The sequence below is a fragment of the Epinephelus lanceolatus genome, chromosome 4 (assembly GCF_041903045.1).
Source record: "Epinephelus lanceolatus isolate andai-2023 chromosome 4, ASM4190304v1, whole genome shotgun sequence".
Classification (NCBI taxonomy): domain Eukaryota; kingdom Metazoa; phylum Chordata; class Actinopteri; order Perciformes; family Serranidae; genus Epinephelus; species Epinephelus lanceolatus.
Genome location: NC_135737.1, coordinates 29,237,621 through 29,253,590, shown reverse-complemented (window position 1 = coordinate 29,253,590; position 15,970 = coordinate 29,237,621). Strand labels below are relative to the sequence as shown.

Below are 15,970 nucleotides of genomic sequence, written 5' to 3'. Positions count from 1 at the left end.
CTGTCTCCAGATTTCGCTCTGCAGCTCCAAGAGTGTGGTGTTCTGACAGAACGGTATATTCCAACAGCAACCCAAATTTATTGGTCCAGTTTGTGCCAGAGTGCACTCTGGTGCTCGGAGTGGCTATTTACAAACGCATCCCGTGACACAAATGTCCATGCTACCCTAAAAAGACTTAAGTTGACTTTATCTTATAATAAATAATTCAAAATATATATATATATATATATATATATATATATATATATATATGTATATATTGTATTTATTTTTTAAACTTTACCATGGAAATCCAGGTTTTAAAACCTGCCGTGGTTCAGGCTTGGGTCAGGTTTGGACAGGTAGGTCGGGCCTGATTTTTTGGGCCTGATTGAAGCTCTACTTCATTGCCACTTTTCATAGTAGTGGGAACTAAAAATAAAAAATGCCAGTTCTCATCTCTGTAAGAAAGCTCATAGCTTCCTTTTTAAAAAAAGCAGTGTGTAGGATTGAGGGGGGATCTACTGACAGAAACTGAAGACAGTATTACTTATGTTTTCAATAGTGTATGATTACCTGAAACAAAAACTTATTGTGTTTTCGTTAGCTTAAAATGAGCGTTTCATATATACATACTGGCTCTGGCTCTAGAGAGGGCCTTTCATATTTTTGCCATACCTGAAGGCCACCGAGGAGTGAGTGGAGGAGGTGCAATCTGCAGCCCCACCTTCAAGATGCCACTAAATCCTACACACTGCTCCTTTAACGTAAAGCAACCAATCAGCAGAGGCTGGCACACCAGCCTGAATACATGTGCTCACACACACATATACACATTTATGGCACAAGCAACAAACACAATCCGGCCAAAGGCTTCGACTCAATGTCTAAAATTAAGAAAATATATTTTTAACAATATAAGCAGGTGAGTTAAGGCTCAAGGGGTCAAAATGCACTCACTGCTGGAAGAGACTGGTAGTATGACTGCGATGTTCTTTTCCTGTCCTTGAGAATAAAAGTGCTTTAAATTATTAAAAATACACAAGTGAACACGTGGCTTAAAAATTCCCCTAGTGAGGTAAAAGTTACATCATACATCTCTGGTAAAAGCTTGATTGTTAAAATGAACCAGCGCCCTCTTGTGGCACAGAGATGAACTCATACATATTCTGTTCTCATTACCAGAGGGAAGAGTTTCACCTAAGAAATATAGCTTTGTAATGTCTTTGGTTTCTGTTAAAAAAATTTGAGGATCTGTATAAATATCTGCTTAATAACCTGTTTTTCCACGATGAAGGATCAGATGATCTCTTTTGCAGTGAGTTAAAAAGTATCCCTCTTAATACTGCGGTACACTGTACAATTTATACTGTAGTACTAATATACTGTATGTATTTATTCCTCACTTCTGTTAAAATAATAAGGGGATTTAGGGCAAGAGATACAAAAGATACATAGTGCTTTTGTGTTATATACACTGGGGCTGAGTCCCAAATGTCCTCGTAATCACCTTCCAAAGCCAAAACCACATTTTCCACTAAATCATGAGGGAGAGGTTGCGACTGAGGGAAGAAGGGCGTCTCACAGTGTGAACTCCATGATACTGTGGTGAGTACCAGGCTCAAGGGGACGGTCGCTGCCCCGTCTCATCAGCTGCCTCTGAGTCTCCGATGATTTCCCAGCTGGAGGCGGAGTTGCTCATGTGGGTGGGGCTCCGGCCGCTGCCCGACCGTGTCAGGAAGCCAAAGCTGTAGACGACAGAGTAGAAAAGACAGGCCCGAGGTCAGATCTGCAGCCAGGGATTACAGCTAAATATAGTCTAGGATTGACTAAATTCTCAGGACAGTGACAGCGGCAGCAGAGACAGAGGGAGATGAAACAGATGCTTTATTCTCAGATTAAATTTATAGAGAGCTATAGTGCAAAGTGCTTCAGTTGTTACAATTAAAATGACCATTCTTCTTCATCAATGCTCTCTACTTGTTTCTTTTTGGAGACTCTAGGCTAAAAAATATATTCTTTTATGTTTCTTATTGAATTGTAGATCATCAGTAGCAGAGGTAGCAATGCTTTATGCAAAATAGATACATTAGACTGGTTGTCTAATAAAGCTAAGAAGCTCCCTGACACGTCTTGACCAGCTGTATGCTCAGTCAGTGTTTGGGGTTGAAGAAAATTTTGAACATTGTAAATTGAAATTGAAATGAATTTGTATACAAAATGTACAGAAAGGTAAAAACATCAAGTTTTGAAAAAGTATTGCAATTTAATTTTGTCTTTAATATTATTATCTTATATTATCTTTGTAATATGATTATCTTATATAATGTTATTACTATCCTAAAACATTCTCGAAGGCGTAATGAGAGTTGGTGGTCAAACTTCTCCCAGGAGGAAACTGATGTTTTGGTCCGGGAGGTCCAAGCTCGCAGTGTCCGAATATACGGAACTGCGAGCAGACCTCCACGGGCTGATGATGCAAAGGTAGCCTGGGAGGAGGTCACCACAATTGTAAATCAATGTTGCGTTTCTCTCGTGCACGCGCTCTCTCTTTCTCTCTCGCAGTCTCACTCTGTTTCTTTTCTTTTGACATTTCTAAGATGACAGATGCTGAATATATACTCCCTATCTGATGCTGTGGCTGTTTGTGGTTGGCTGAGAGGGATGTGAACTCATTAGTTTTGTTAATCAAATCAGGTTGGGTTTCCATTACGCGTGCCAAACGGTGCCAAACGGTGCCAATCCCCTTTGATCTGACATCAGATGTGACGGGACAGTCGATATAGAGATACATTTATGTGCTGATTGCAGATAGTTGCAATGAATAGTGGTTTTGTGGCAATTTATTGCATCGTTAATGTGCCTGATATTCTGGAAACCTGCCTGTGAGGTTTTGGTGACGTGTGCGCACTGTCCGCCGGTCAGCCAAACTTCGGCTTACACCGGCTGTGCTCTGCCTGCGCTGACAGTAGACCTGGTTTCAGATGGCGAGCTTTTAGCGCACCTTCAGCGAAGCCTTTTGGTACGAAACTGTCACTGCGCCAAGCTGGATCTGTCGACACCTCCCCCTGCTGCGCCGCCACACCCATCTCAGCGCACCTCGGTCTGTCAAACTACCAAACTGAGCGTGCCTCGGGTTGCGCTGCTCGAAACTAGCTCTGCACGGGGTTCGCGCCCTTTGACTTATTTCCACCCTGCTGACAGTGGGACTTATATTCATTGTGCCGACAGTGGCTTGGAAAACCGCCCATAACCGTGTCACACGGGGAAGAGGGAAAAGGGAAGGCTGCTGAACTTCCTCCAACATTTGTGGTTAGATTATCATATTTTTTTATTGACAAAAATATAGGCTGCTTCGGCTGATTTTTTTTATGGGCACATGTGCCCCTAAATATTTTTTACAGTTCGCACACACTTATTTTTAGTCGACTGAAACGCTCGCACTGTCGAGCGCTGGATCTGACAGCCTGAGCACATCAGCACAAAACGCTATGGCGTTCGAGATATTATTTATATCATGAGAAGTCAATACTTTCGGCAGCCTAAATCTTTTATTTAGAAACTATGGCGGGTCAAATTAAACTATGGCGGGCCGCCACAGTTTCGTTAATTAATGGGAAACACTGGCTCAGTTCATGCCAGACAGGAGTCGTCAAACACATTCTCCACTTAATCAAATACTCAGTCAAGAGGCTTTCCCAGTACATTCCCAAAGTCGCTGGGTAAATAAGATTTCCTTAGCTCCTCGTAGTTCACTGTCTATTCTTCAAAGCAGGTAAACATCCTCTATCTCAACACGAACATGAGTAACACGCCCACTTAAAATCTGTTCTGTCGATTTGCTGAGTTACTACCTGTTGAATACACTCTACATTTTGTTTATAAAAGCCTATAAGACCTTATATTACTCCTAAATAAGGCGTCATACTTCAGTTAGTTCACATCTATCTCAGGACACGTGTCACGTGTTTGACATTTCTCTCTCTCCCTCCCATGCTTCAAGCAAATGGGATTAGGAAAATCCTGAGCTTTTCTGTCAAGACAAATATTAGTCTGATCTCTGTGTTGTACCAAGAGAACACAAATACCAGAAAAACTGTACACATCTACTGGCCTACATAAAAACAGTCTGTTCTTTGGACATATTACTAAAGAGAAGCACAGTATCACACATACATTGAAGATTACTAGAAATATATCAGGGTCCAGCATGCCAGTCACTGGAGCCATGAGGAACACAGACCTTTATACAGTTTAGGGCTGAAACGAATGTCTTTTCTTTTTTCAAAGCTTATTTATTGGGCCTTTTTATTGACGTTTCAAATGTCTGCCATCATATTTTATGACTGACCTAAAAAAAATGTCCTTGAATAAAATCCTCAATTTGATCAAAGTGATTCATCAGATTAAATGAGTTAGTCTTTTTAATCAAATCAACTCTCTGTGATGAATAAATGCAACTTATGGTGCTGTTAGGTAGAAGAAATATAGATGAAAGAAGAATATTTCTTGGATAAAAACATGCTGTGAATTTCGGAAATTATTACATCTATCCTTTTTTAAATTAACTTTGACTTTGGGACTTCACAACTCTCTGGAGTTACTGGAAATGTTTCGATCACACATGTCAGACACAACCCTGAACAGCCACCACTGGAATCTAATTTTAATTATCTAATTATAGTATAATATTAATAATATTAGTGTAACTCGATTTTAATCTGCAACTGTGCAGAAATAACGGGCTAAACAGAATGAAGCTTCAAAGCTCCGACCTCTTGGGTACAGCCCTGATTACAAACACTGTAGTAAAAGGAAGGAGGATACATCACTCAACACATCTGCTAAAGTCAAAGGAAACACAAACAGCTCATGACCTTATGCAGACCTCAGATCACCTCAGTCAGTTTTCCTTTCTTTTCTTTTTTTAAAATCAACACCATAAAGCACTGCATGCGAGGAAATGAACTTGTGTTTTTCAGAGAAAACATGCAGAACAGGTGCTGAGTAAAAACACCAAACCCCACTAACATAAGCCTAAATGAGGGCATCGTTTCTGCAGACTGGCACTGTGGTTTCAAATCCGAGCGATGCAGCGTCACATTGTAGGTCGAAGATATACTCACAGGTTTCGTATGCGTGACTCAGCTGGTTTGTCAGTTCCGTCAACTTCAGTCCCGTCTACTTCTGTCTGTCCAAACAGAGAGCTCCTCTCCTCCTCGTCACTGGCAAGAAAACAACCGTTAAAAAACTGTCAACAGGCCCATTTTTTCTGCATATGATTGTGTGTGTTGGCTGTGTTTAAAAGAGACCTGCTGCTGCATTCGTTCACAGGAATCCCGAGCATCTTTGCCTTAATGAGCTTTCTCCGTTTACTGATGGTGGAGCGGACGGCTTCTAATAGGAAACCTGGACACCTCTCCTCACTTAGGATCTCCCTGCAGAATCACAATCATTTTTATTTACATGTAGAATCGCTAGGAAACTATATCACCTGCAACAGTCAATGCATCTGCATTTAAACTGACCTAATTTGCAAACAAGACATGTCTGCAGATACAGTCAGTACACCCACCTCTGGTAGTAGTTGAGCTCCTCCTGCACCAGGAAGAGGTTAGTTTTGAGCTCGTTCCTCTCGAAAATGATGTCACGCACCTCCTTCTTGGTGAAACACGGCTGATCTGGATCCTTCTGATCGACTGTCGACTTTTTATTGGACACAGGAGCTGTTTGACTTGAACTGAACTGATGGGAGAACAGAGAGTCGTCAGGTAATACTGACTACAAAACTACCTATAACTGAGCTCATTAGATGAGGAAAGGTATGCTGAGAGTCTGTTTTGGTTGGAGTAGGCCTGAAAGCAGCTGTTATTTTATCAGTAGCACAACCTTAAAATTCACTTTTTAAATCTTCAAAGCTTGTCCAATTTAATACCATAAATAAATGTAAAAGCATCTCTGAATTCCCGAAGCAAACACACTTTAATAATGTAAAGCAAAGGAAACGAAGTATGAAGTAAATGAAGTATATGTAAGAGTCATGCATACGGGGCCGTTGCTGTTGGTTCTGTCCAGCTGTTTTTGGAGGATTTCTATCTCTTTGCTTTTCTCCTTCAGGTCGGCCTCCATGTCAGCCTTCCTCTCCACTGTGCTCTTCAGCTGGGTCTGCAGCACGTTCTGCTTGTGTCGCAGCTCCGCATTCATCTTCATGAAGCGCTCTAGCTGCTCCTGGAGCTGCACACACACACGCACACACACACACACACACACACACATATGAAGTATAATTTAGGCCCAATCCCATTTCTACCCCTTAAATCTTCCACTTGGTATTGAGTGCCCTCGTTTGTGAGATAACCCTTGATGAGGGAAGAAACATTAGGGTAGAGATCTTTCCCTAAGAAATGAGACACCACTTCATGCAAATCACCGTGGCCGACGTGCAGGCATACTATATGTCACGCGTAGTAGCGACGCAAGATAGTGGTAGTCATTCAGGTTTGAAAATGCCGGCTCCAGCGCTTGTGCTGTGGTGTGTGCTATATTTATTCTTCTCCGTCTGATGAATCAATGGAGAAGAAATGCTGAAAACAGGAGGCGCCTACAACGTCTGCTAGTTCTGATCCATTTTGTTTCGGTTAGTCCATTTGTTTAAATATTTCGACGATGTGTTCAACCGAGTTGCTGATGAGTTGACGCTGGTCCAACCATCTGTTGTTTGTATAGCCTACATTCCGATCGTACAGTAACAAATTGTTTTCCAAAACTTGCCGAAGTTGCTGACTTCGCAAGGTGTTCTGGGAAATTTCATCTTCCACTTCGTTGGAAGTGTGGGTCGGGGCTCCCTTGGAATCTGGGGTGGGGTTTAAGTGTTGGAAACCACTTCCACTACCTCAGTTCTGTTTTGGGACACCACTAGCCTAAACGTGAACACGCACAACCAAGTGCAAGTGGGTATTTCTAGGGGAAGTGTGGGTATTGGGACAGGCCCTTAATCATGAGCTACAGCAAGTATAAATATGGAAGAGGTTTAAAATCAAACAGACAGTTTCAGATTTCCCACCAGGTATAAATTTAGTTGAACGCAAACAAGTCAGGGTTGAACCAAAGAGACAATCTATCTGCATCTGGCTAATGATAGCAGCAGCAGAAGAGTGGGGGTGAAAATGTGTCCATGCATGGGATTTGGACCAAGAGTCTGGGGGAAGGCGAGGGCAAAGAATGAAACCACACAAGTGTAGCATTCATTTTAAGGATGGAAAAATCCCAGGCATCCATCTGAGCAAACAGAGAAACTAGTTCAGTTGACCATGAGCTGTTTTTTTTTTCAGACTCAAGTCAACTGACTGGAGGCAAAAAGCAAAGCATTAACACACACACCCTGTTATGGTGACTATTTAAATCATGTGGTATACATGTCTTAACACACATACAGACACGTGCAAAAACGCACATAAGAACCCACACACACAGAGTGGCAGTGTGGGGGTGAAAACTCTGCCCAGACTTGTGTTAAGTGCAGCTTAATCCTCAACCAGTAATTATGTGGATAATCGCTGCACTCTTCCCTCTTTCCCAAGACACACTTTCTGTCTTCCTGTGCGCTTATTGGTGTGGTTTATATGACGTAGCATCTGATGAGCTGATCTTTTGATGCTCCCTGTGATACCTGATTGTGTAGTGTGTGTGCAAGTAGTAAAAAACTTACAATCTTATCATGACACAAATATAATAAACACTTGTTTCTATGAGAAAAGCCAGCGTGCCTTAAGGAAACTGACCTTTGTATCCACAGCCATAAATATTATAATCCTGTTTGTGTGTCCAAGTGTTATGCGTGTCATGCCTTCCAGTAACAATGACAGCTTGCTGTGCGTGAATGTGTAACTCTGAATGACAGTGTGTCAGTGTGTATACACAAAAGAATAGTCATAAACGTTTGTCTCCTTACCGCCTCCACCTCTTTGGAAATGGTGGTTATCTCCTGGGCTTTGGCTCTTAGCTCGTCTCTCTGCTTGTCCACCACCCCCTTAAGCTTCAGCATCACCTCTCGCTCCTGCCGCTGGACTCGGTCTACACACATAAACAGACGTTGTAGGTCAAGAAAACAGTGGCCCTAGACACACGTCCTTTTTGTGAAACTGTTTTCTGTCCCTCTTTGAAGTGATTAGTACACTTCAGGCTATGTTTCTTGGTATACTGTTACATTACAGATCATCAATTGATGACGATTTTCAGTTATGGAATATGCTGCGTCATGCTGTTACATTATATACCTGATGATGGCTAATGAAACCACTTTACTTGTCTATAATACTGAATAATTTATCATGTAATAAACTGAGCAGGTGCTACACGCAGGGTATGAATCTATACAACAAAGCTGAATACTTTCATTACAGCTCAGGGCTTGACGCTAACTTTTTTCCCAAGGAGCACATGTGCTCCTAAGTTGAAAAAGTAAGGAGCGCACAAAGAACTTTAGGGGCACAATGTAAATTGATCAAATAATGTGTTTTCTGTAATAAACGTGATGCAAATAGATGTTTACAAGCAAAATTATTTAATGAATTTGTATACAAAATGTACAGAAAGGTAAAATCATCAAGTTTTGAAAAAGTAGGCCTATTGCAATTTAATTTTGTCTTTAATGTTATTATCTTATATATATTATCTCTGCAATATGATGATCTTATATAATGTTATTACTATCCTAAAACATTCTCCAGGTCCTCTGAAACTCTGCAGGACTTAAGCCTCTTTCACACAGAGCTTTCGTGGCGCCCACCGCGGGGTAGGGCGCAGAGGACAGGATTTGGGGGAGTGCAGGCTCGTTCAGGAGCTACAGCTCCATGGTGACCGCTTCCGGGTCTACTTCAGGCTCTTCTCTGCTATTGGACGCGCGGCACCGAGGTGTCGTCACAGCGCATTGCGGTGAAATTTTAAAAAATTCAATTCGAGCGCAGGCTGGCGGCACGCAGACACTCGCGCCGCTCAGCTCGGCGGCAGAGCGGTGCGCTCTTGCGCCACAGTAGCACATACACAATGCATGGGTTCGTTGGCGGAGGTCTGTGCTTTGTGCGCTCTGTGTGAAAAGGGCTTCCAGCAGCGGTACCGTGGCGAACGGTCCCTAAAGGCCTCTACACATGATCAGCTGTAAAACCGCTTTGCGCTGGCTGTCCCATTGTTTGTCTATGGAGAGGGCAGCAACGCCTGACAAAGTGGCACTGCTACCCTTGGCGTCGCGCACCGCTCTGATTTTCCGCCCGAGCGCTGTGCTCAGAGTTGAAATTATTTGAACTACAGGGAGCACGGAGCAGGCTTCCCCGGAGATCCACCCGGTCCATCTCCTCCACACTTATTTCCACGCTGCCGACAGTGGGACTTATATTCATTGTGCCGACAGTGGCTTGGAAAACCGCCCATAACTGTGTCACACGGGGAAGAGGGAAGGCTGCTGGAGTTCCTCCAACATTTGTGGTTAGATTATCAGATTTTTTTATTGACAAAAATATAGGCTGCTTCGGCTGATTTTTTAATGCGCACATGTGCCCCTAAATATTTTTTACAGTTCGCACACACCTATTTTTAGTCGCAAATGCGAGTGAAACGCTCGCACTGTCGAGCCCTGCAGCTATTCCTACTACTTACATGGTGACAAAATATGTTCAAAGTAACTGTGCAACTGACACCGAGAAAATTTTACCATGTAGGGAGGTCAGAAACTAAACCAAACCCTCTTCTACTTCAAGAAATGTACAGATGACTACTACTGACAGAGAATGCTGCACACAACCTCAATGTTTTACTCAGACTTCAAGGTTCACTTCACCCACGTTACAAAAAAAGCACACTGTATCTCTCGCTTGCTTCGGGTGTTTTCTTGACCTGCAGGTAGTTTTGCTTTTTATGTTAACAGGTTTTGAGATATGTATCTTTAAAATTAAACCACCATCCCAGCATGTAGAGGTTAATAGATTTAAATTTTAGTCCATCCATCCATCCATCCATTTTCATCCGCTTATCCAGGGCCGGGTCGCGGGGGCAGCAGGCCAAGCAAAGCAACCCAGATGTCTTTATTCCCAGTAACACTTTTCGTTTCCTCCTGGGGGACCCCAAGGTGTTCCCAGGCCAGAAGAGATATGTGATCCCTTCAGTGTGTTCTGGGTCCAACCCAGGGCCTCCTACCAGTGGGACATGCCCGAAACACCTCCAGCGGGAGGCGCCCAGGAGGCATCCTGATCAGATGCCTGAACCACCTCAACTGACCCCTTTTGACGCTAAGGAGCAGCGGCTCTACTCAGAGCTCCCTCCAGATGTCTGAGCTCCTTACCCTATCTCTAATGCTGACCCCAGACACCCCACATTTGTATCCGCGATCTCATTCTTTCAGTAACTACCCAGAGCTCATGACCATAGGTGAGGGTTGGGACGTAGATGGACCAGTAAATCGAAAGCTTTGCCTTCCTGCTCAGCTCCCTCTTCACCACGACGGACCAGTGCAGCGCCGGCATCACTGCAGAAGCCCCATCGAATCACTGATCCATCTCACGCTCCATTCTACCCTCACTTGTGAACAAGACCCCGAGTGAGTTTAATTTTAGCGCCAAATACAAATAAAAGACATTTGGAAAATTCAACAACAACATTTTTCCAGAGATAAAGTGCCAATAAATTACAATAATCTGCAAAACTCGCTGTGAACAATTCTGATAGGAAACATTTTTTCACCAAAAGGCGAAACAGTTCACTGAGTGGTCTGGGGTCTATCTAGAGTGACTGAGATACTGTGTTCAGAAAGACATTTTACTGTTGAGTTTATGATACATTTCTTTCATGACTACATATCGCAAATAACATTCCATTCACCTCTATTGTACTGGAGTGAAGGGAGGAATCTATGACGTAGATATCTCACAACCTGGGCAAATGAAACCAAAGCTGTCACACAGATAGATAGCATTCATGGCAAGATGTTTTTCGTTTGTTGTAGGACTGACCTCGTAGACATCCTGCCACTGCATGAAAAACAGATGTGTCTTTTAAACCCCATACTACAGTCCCTTAAAATTAAAATGTACATAAATTGAAATAATAGTCTGCACAACTGACCCCATGTCAGCTGAGTGAGCATGGGAGTCAGCAGTCACATTCATCACACAAAATTAATGATCACAGTCATCTGCCACATGGCCTCCTGTAAAATAAATCACCTAAGTATTAAGAGATCATGTTTTTTCCTGTCAGTACAAAAAAACACAGCAGAGCAACTCCACCCTCAGATTCACATTACTGTGATATGTTATCTGCACGCTGAAAATAATCAGCAAATACAAAAGATGCAAAGGTAATGTCTTTTCTGTTTCACCTTGTCAATTATTAAAATAAAACCGATGAAGATATCAAATGTAAATTATGTGCACCAACAAGTAATTATTCAGTCAGTTAGCACTGCATTTACAGTTTTGTCTTTATGTTTGCAGGGTAAGAGCAGCCCTCCTCCTCCTCCTTCCTGTGACAACTTCTGCTGCTTTACCTCACAAAATAACTGCACTATAAACATTGCAACGACCTGTTCGACTGCTTTCAGCCTCAGCGCCTGTGACTCTTCACCCAATGCTTTGAATACGCACAGTAATGATGGGGGAGAATTTTCATGGAGCGTACGGTTTCAAACATTTGCATTCTTGGACTCGACTTAGAAAACTACGTAACCAAATGGCCTCAGGGTTGATTTGCTTGTTTAGATACAGTAAGAGCTAATGGCAGCCTTGGATGAATCTTAGTGTTCTAGGGATGGTAGGGCACTAGCACCAAATCCAGATCAAATTCTCAAGCAATTAAGTGTAAAGCATGCTAGACTGTTTCTGTGACATTTGGGGATTGAAAGCCCCTAACACAGGCTTTCACATTTCCAGTTTCAATTGTCCACTGAGCTCTGACAGATGTTAAAAATCGCCATGATTACCTCAGGCTTTATAAAAAGTTAGTGTGGTAGGGACTCTACTGTAGAAAAGTGAAAGTATTTTGTAACTGATTTTGGGAAGTAATTTAACAAACAGCCCAGATTTCAAAAACCCACAGCACATTGTACATTTAAGATCTTGGGACATACCCTCCTGTGCATGGCTGCCCCTCAGCCTGCTCTGCAGCTCCTCCCTGTCCTCCTGGAGCTGCTGCACCTGGGCCTGCAGCTCCTCACACCTCTTCCTCCACTGCTGCTCCTTCTGCTGCAGCTCCTGCTTGAGGGGAGAGGAGACAGGCTGTAAAACATTAACAAGACTTGATGTAATAGCCCTGGGTGCTGATAAAATCTCTCGAGCATGTAGGAATTTGGCTTCTGCAAATCAGGCTGTGTCCAAGCGGGTGTGTCATTTTGTTGTTAAACCATTACAGATGTTTAGTTGATATGTTTCCAACAAATCTCAATGGCAAACTCTGACTTCTGAGAACAACACCTTGTCATTTACTTTCTCAGCCATGATAATGACGCTGTCTTGTCTACAGTGCACTTAGAGTACAGATTACAGTGTAAAGGGTTAGACATGCTGATGGATGAGTGTAAACAAAAGAGATTTCATATGATGGAGAACTGGCGACAATGTACTGTAGGTTAACAGCATAAAACAAATACTTTGTTAAGACTTTAAATTGCAAGATTGGTTGTCAGACAGTCTCACAACAATGACACTATCTGGTGTGTTATGAGACCTAACACACACAGTACAATGGCAGGCTCCTGCTGTGGAAGTACAGTACAAACTTCCCTCTGGCTGCACTGTGACATTACTTGTGTCACGGCAGCATTTCACTGTTCCCCATGTACTTGTTCAAACTGCAGTTCACACTTTGTAACACTGTAGCATGACTTGTTTACAACATAACTAAAGTCAAGTATTTAAGTAGCAATATGCACCTAATATTTGCAGTTTTAGAGCACTGGTATTTGAATAGCTTATGTTTATTTTGTGACACATTATACTTGAATGTTTATTTGCAGAATGAGGTTTCACATATTTGGCTATGTGGAACAGGCACACAGCTGGATTAACCGGCTTTGGAGGATGCAGGCAAAATTGAGCTACTGAGGCCTTGTTAACTCCTGATGTCACACTTTAGAGTGCATATTCCCAGTTCAAGTATTTGTTAATTAAATTTCCATAAACCACTTACAGTACCCAGTGGCCCACTTTGCACTGTTGGTAGGGGTAGGGTAAAAAATCTGTTACATATAGTATTACAATATTTTGCGTGGGAATATATTCTATTTATACTGATATGTAGAAAAAGCATATAATTTTGTTTTAGATAGCTATTGACTATTTAAAAAAAAATAATAAAAAAGGAAATGACGCAGATGGGTTTGCCTTTTTGAGGACATATACAGGAAATGGCACACTTTTTAAATTAGTTAGATTCTCTTTTTATATTAACTTTATCTTCGAACACAGATATATTTCCAAGGTGGTAATCTTGCCCGCCCTCTCTATAGAGTGCCGAAGTCACGCCCCTTCCGGTAGAGCTCATGGGACCTTAGATCGGAAAAAATATGAATGGCAGCGAATGGAGAGAGCAATATTATCTTTTGGTCCCGTTTGTGTTGTGACATGAAATCCAAATATATTCCTGCCATCCTGCAGCTTGGCCTCCCCGCTGAAATTCCACTGTTTTAAAGATGTCTGTGTGTTTTGTTCCAGGTTGCAGTCACTCCAAGCTGCTGGAAGCGAGCGAAAGCTATGACGTCACATACGCGACCGCCTCCTGTGTAGTTTTTCAAATTACGTTTTCTTCAAAAGCTTATATCTCAACAGTTTTACCACAAAGTATGACTTTCTTGACCTTAAAATGTCTGTTTTAAATTCATTAACGACATATTTGGATTTCATGTCACAACACAAACGGGACCAAAAGATAATATTTCTCTCCTCATTCACTGCCATTCATATTTTTTCCAATCTAAGGTCCCATGAGCTTCACCGGAAGGGGCGTGACTTCGGCACTCTATGGGCTCCTCCACCAAAGGGGCCCCAGTGCAAATGCACTACCTGCACTGTCTATATTTACGCCCCTGATACTACTTTACATAGCTAGCTGGATTCTTTTTAGCTAGCTTACGTAATTGCTAACATTAGTTACACTGCTCACAGCTAAAATAGAGCTAGCTAAAATAAAGCTAGCTAAAATTGCTGCTGTGTCACATTAACGGTATTTAGCTACACATAGACATTTTACATATTAATATTAACTTATACAGGTTAACAAAAAAATGTAAACTTTGTTAACAATGTTAGCCGTTCGGTTAGCTACAACACCGCGTTAGCCTAATAACTCATGCTGCGGTTGCCTTGACAACACATGGCGGGTGGCAGTGCTGGTATTTCAGGTTATGTGTTTATGTTTTGGCTACATTTGGGAGGCGTCAGCCGTGTACTGTAGCTGTTGGCTCCTCTGCTCCAGTTGATTATTCTGCATTCACATAAAAGCACGACTAAGTTAGTCTGCTTTAACTTCGATAGTAACACCATGTGAATGTGTAATATGCTAACGTTACCTTACGCAAGTAAATGTCTGACAGTATATTTTCCCTAGTAGGCAGCATTGCTAATTAGCTAGCTAGCTTCTTTTTAGCTAACTAACTTAGTTGCTAACATTAGTTACAATGCTCATAATCCTACCAAAGCTAGTTTAAATTACTGTTATGTCATATTGACGTTATGTAGCTAAACACAGACGTTTTGCATACTGTTATTAACTTATACACGTAAGAAAAAACATTAAACGTTGTAAAAAAAATTATATTTCCCCAGTGTTAGCCGTTCAGTTAGCTACAACACCGCATTAGCCTATTAACTGTCATGCTGCGGTTGCCCTGACAACACATGGCAGTTGGCAGTGCTGGTATTTCAGGTTAACGTTAGCGGGTTAATACAGTTAGCCATGAGTCACAGCAAGGCACAGTAACGTTAATACTGTTTGTATTTTAGACAACGCCAGGTCCAGACATAAATACAAAAATACACAAAATATAAAACAGCTCCATATGAGCCTTAAGTATCTTTAATGTTTATGTTACGGCTACATTTGGGAGGCGTCCGCCATGTACTGTAGCTGCCTGTCAACTAGCTAGTCTGCTTTTGGTCACGACACACAGCACGTTACTGTTTGGTGGTTACAGGTTGTTTACAAAACCCCGGGAGGATTAAAACGCTCCCACGTCTCTCACCCGTATTTCATGTTTCTCGTTGCCCTCCTCGCTGTCTTTCCCTCCACGTTTCTTCTGCTGCTGTAGCTGTATGGTCTCAAAGGTTTTGAGCAGCTCCTCTTCCCTCAGTCTGTGAGCATGATTCCTCGACGCGAAGCTCTCCAGCAGCTCCAACACTTTAACTATCTTCGGCACCAGCCCCACGACGCTGTCTTTACCACAGCCGTCGATGAGTTTCTCCACCTCGGTGCCGATCTGTTTGGCTATCTCATACACATCGTCCACAGTTAGAGCTGAGAAGGTCCTGTGAAAACAGCCCTCCGTGTTTTTGGCGTCCGTGTGTGCTTCAGGTGCCTCCATGTCTTGAGTCGCGCCAGTTCACTTCACATGCTCTTCTTAATCTGCTATCGAAACCAACAGTGGCTTGTCAGCGCGACATGACAGCCAGCCGTAAAACAAGAGGGCTATAAATGTGAAAGCAATACAACAGTGCAGGTGTGAAGTTTAAAGTGCGCACATTGTTGATCCCACGCTGCAGACACGCCTGGACTTGACTTACTCCTCTTCCAACACGTCATGCATCTCTAATGTTTGCTCACATAAACACAGCCTACCAAAAAAATTGCAAGAACATCGAGTACTCCGCTGTGAACTATAATACAAGGCTGGACAGTTCAGCACAGTGATCCAGCAGCCTACTAGCTGCAGGATCCTCCTACTTTTCTGACCAATGTAATTCGAGTACACACACACACACACACACACACACACACACACGCACACACTACA

At 42.4% G+C, this 15,970-nt stretch overlaps 1 protein-coding gene across 2 annotated transcripts; it reads right to left on the bottom strand.

Moving 5' to 3' along the window:
- Positions 1-484: 484 nt before the first annotated feature.
- rilp (Rab interacting lysosomal protein) lies at positions 485-15,694 on the bottom strand. Of its 2 annotated transcripts, none has more exons than XM_033632027.2 (8): positions 15,203-15,694; positions 12,095-12,221; positions 7,931-8,052; positions 6,028-6,213; positions 5,555-5,724; positions 5,292-5,417; positions 5,106-5,204; positions 485-1,727 (listed from the first exon to the last, which is right to left on the bottom strand). In XM_033632027.2, the coding sequence occupies exons 1-8, from the start codon at positions 15,539-15,541 to the stop codon at positions 1,601-1,603; spliced, it is 1,296 nt and encodes a 431-aa protein (XP_033487918.1). In that variant the 5' UTR covers positions 15,542-15,694; the 3' UTR covers positions 485-1,600. The 2 variants fall into 2 exon arrangements, with proteins under 2 accessions (XP_033487918.1, XP_033487919.1); XM_033632028.2 differs by having other exon boundaries at positions 12,095-12,218.
- Between the last annotated feature and the right edge of the window lie 276 nt (positions 15,695-15,970).

Bases quoted from the DNA above. Each gene is read 5' to 3' on its own strand.
- rilp (XM_033632027.2), bottom strand. From the start codon at position 15,541: ATGGAGGCACCTGAAGCACACACGGACGCCAAAAACACGGAGGGCTGT. The intron at 6,214-7,930 runs GTAAGGAGACAA...GTGTGTGTGCAG, and splicing joins TTTCCAAAGAGGTGGAGGCG to CTCCAGGAGCAGCTAGAGCG. The intron at 1,728-5,105 runs GTGAGTATATCT...TGTCGTCTACAG, and splicing joins GAGTCACGCATACGAAACCT to CTTTGGCTTCCTGACACGGT.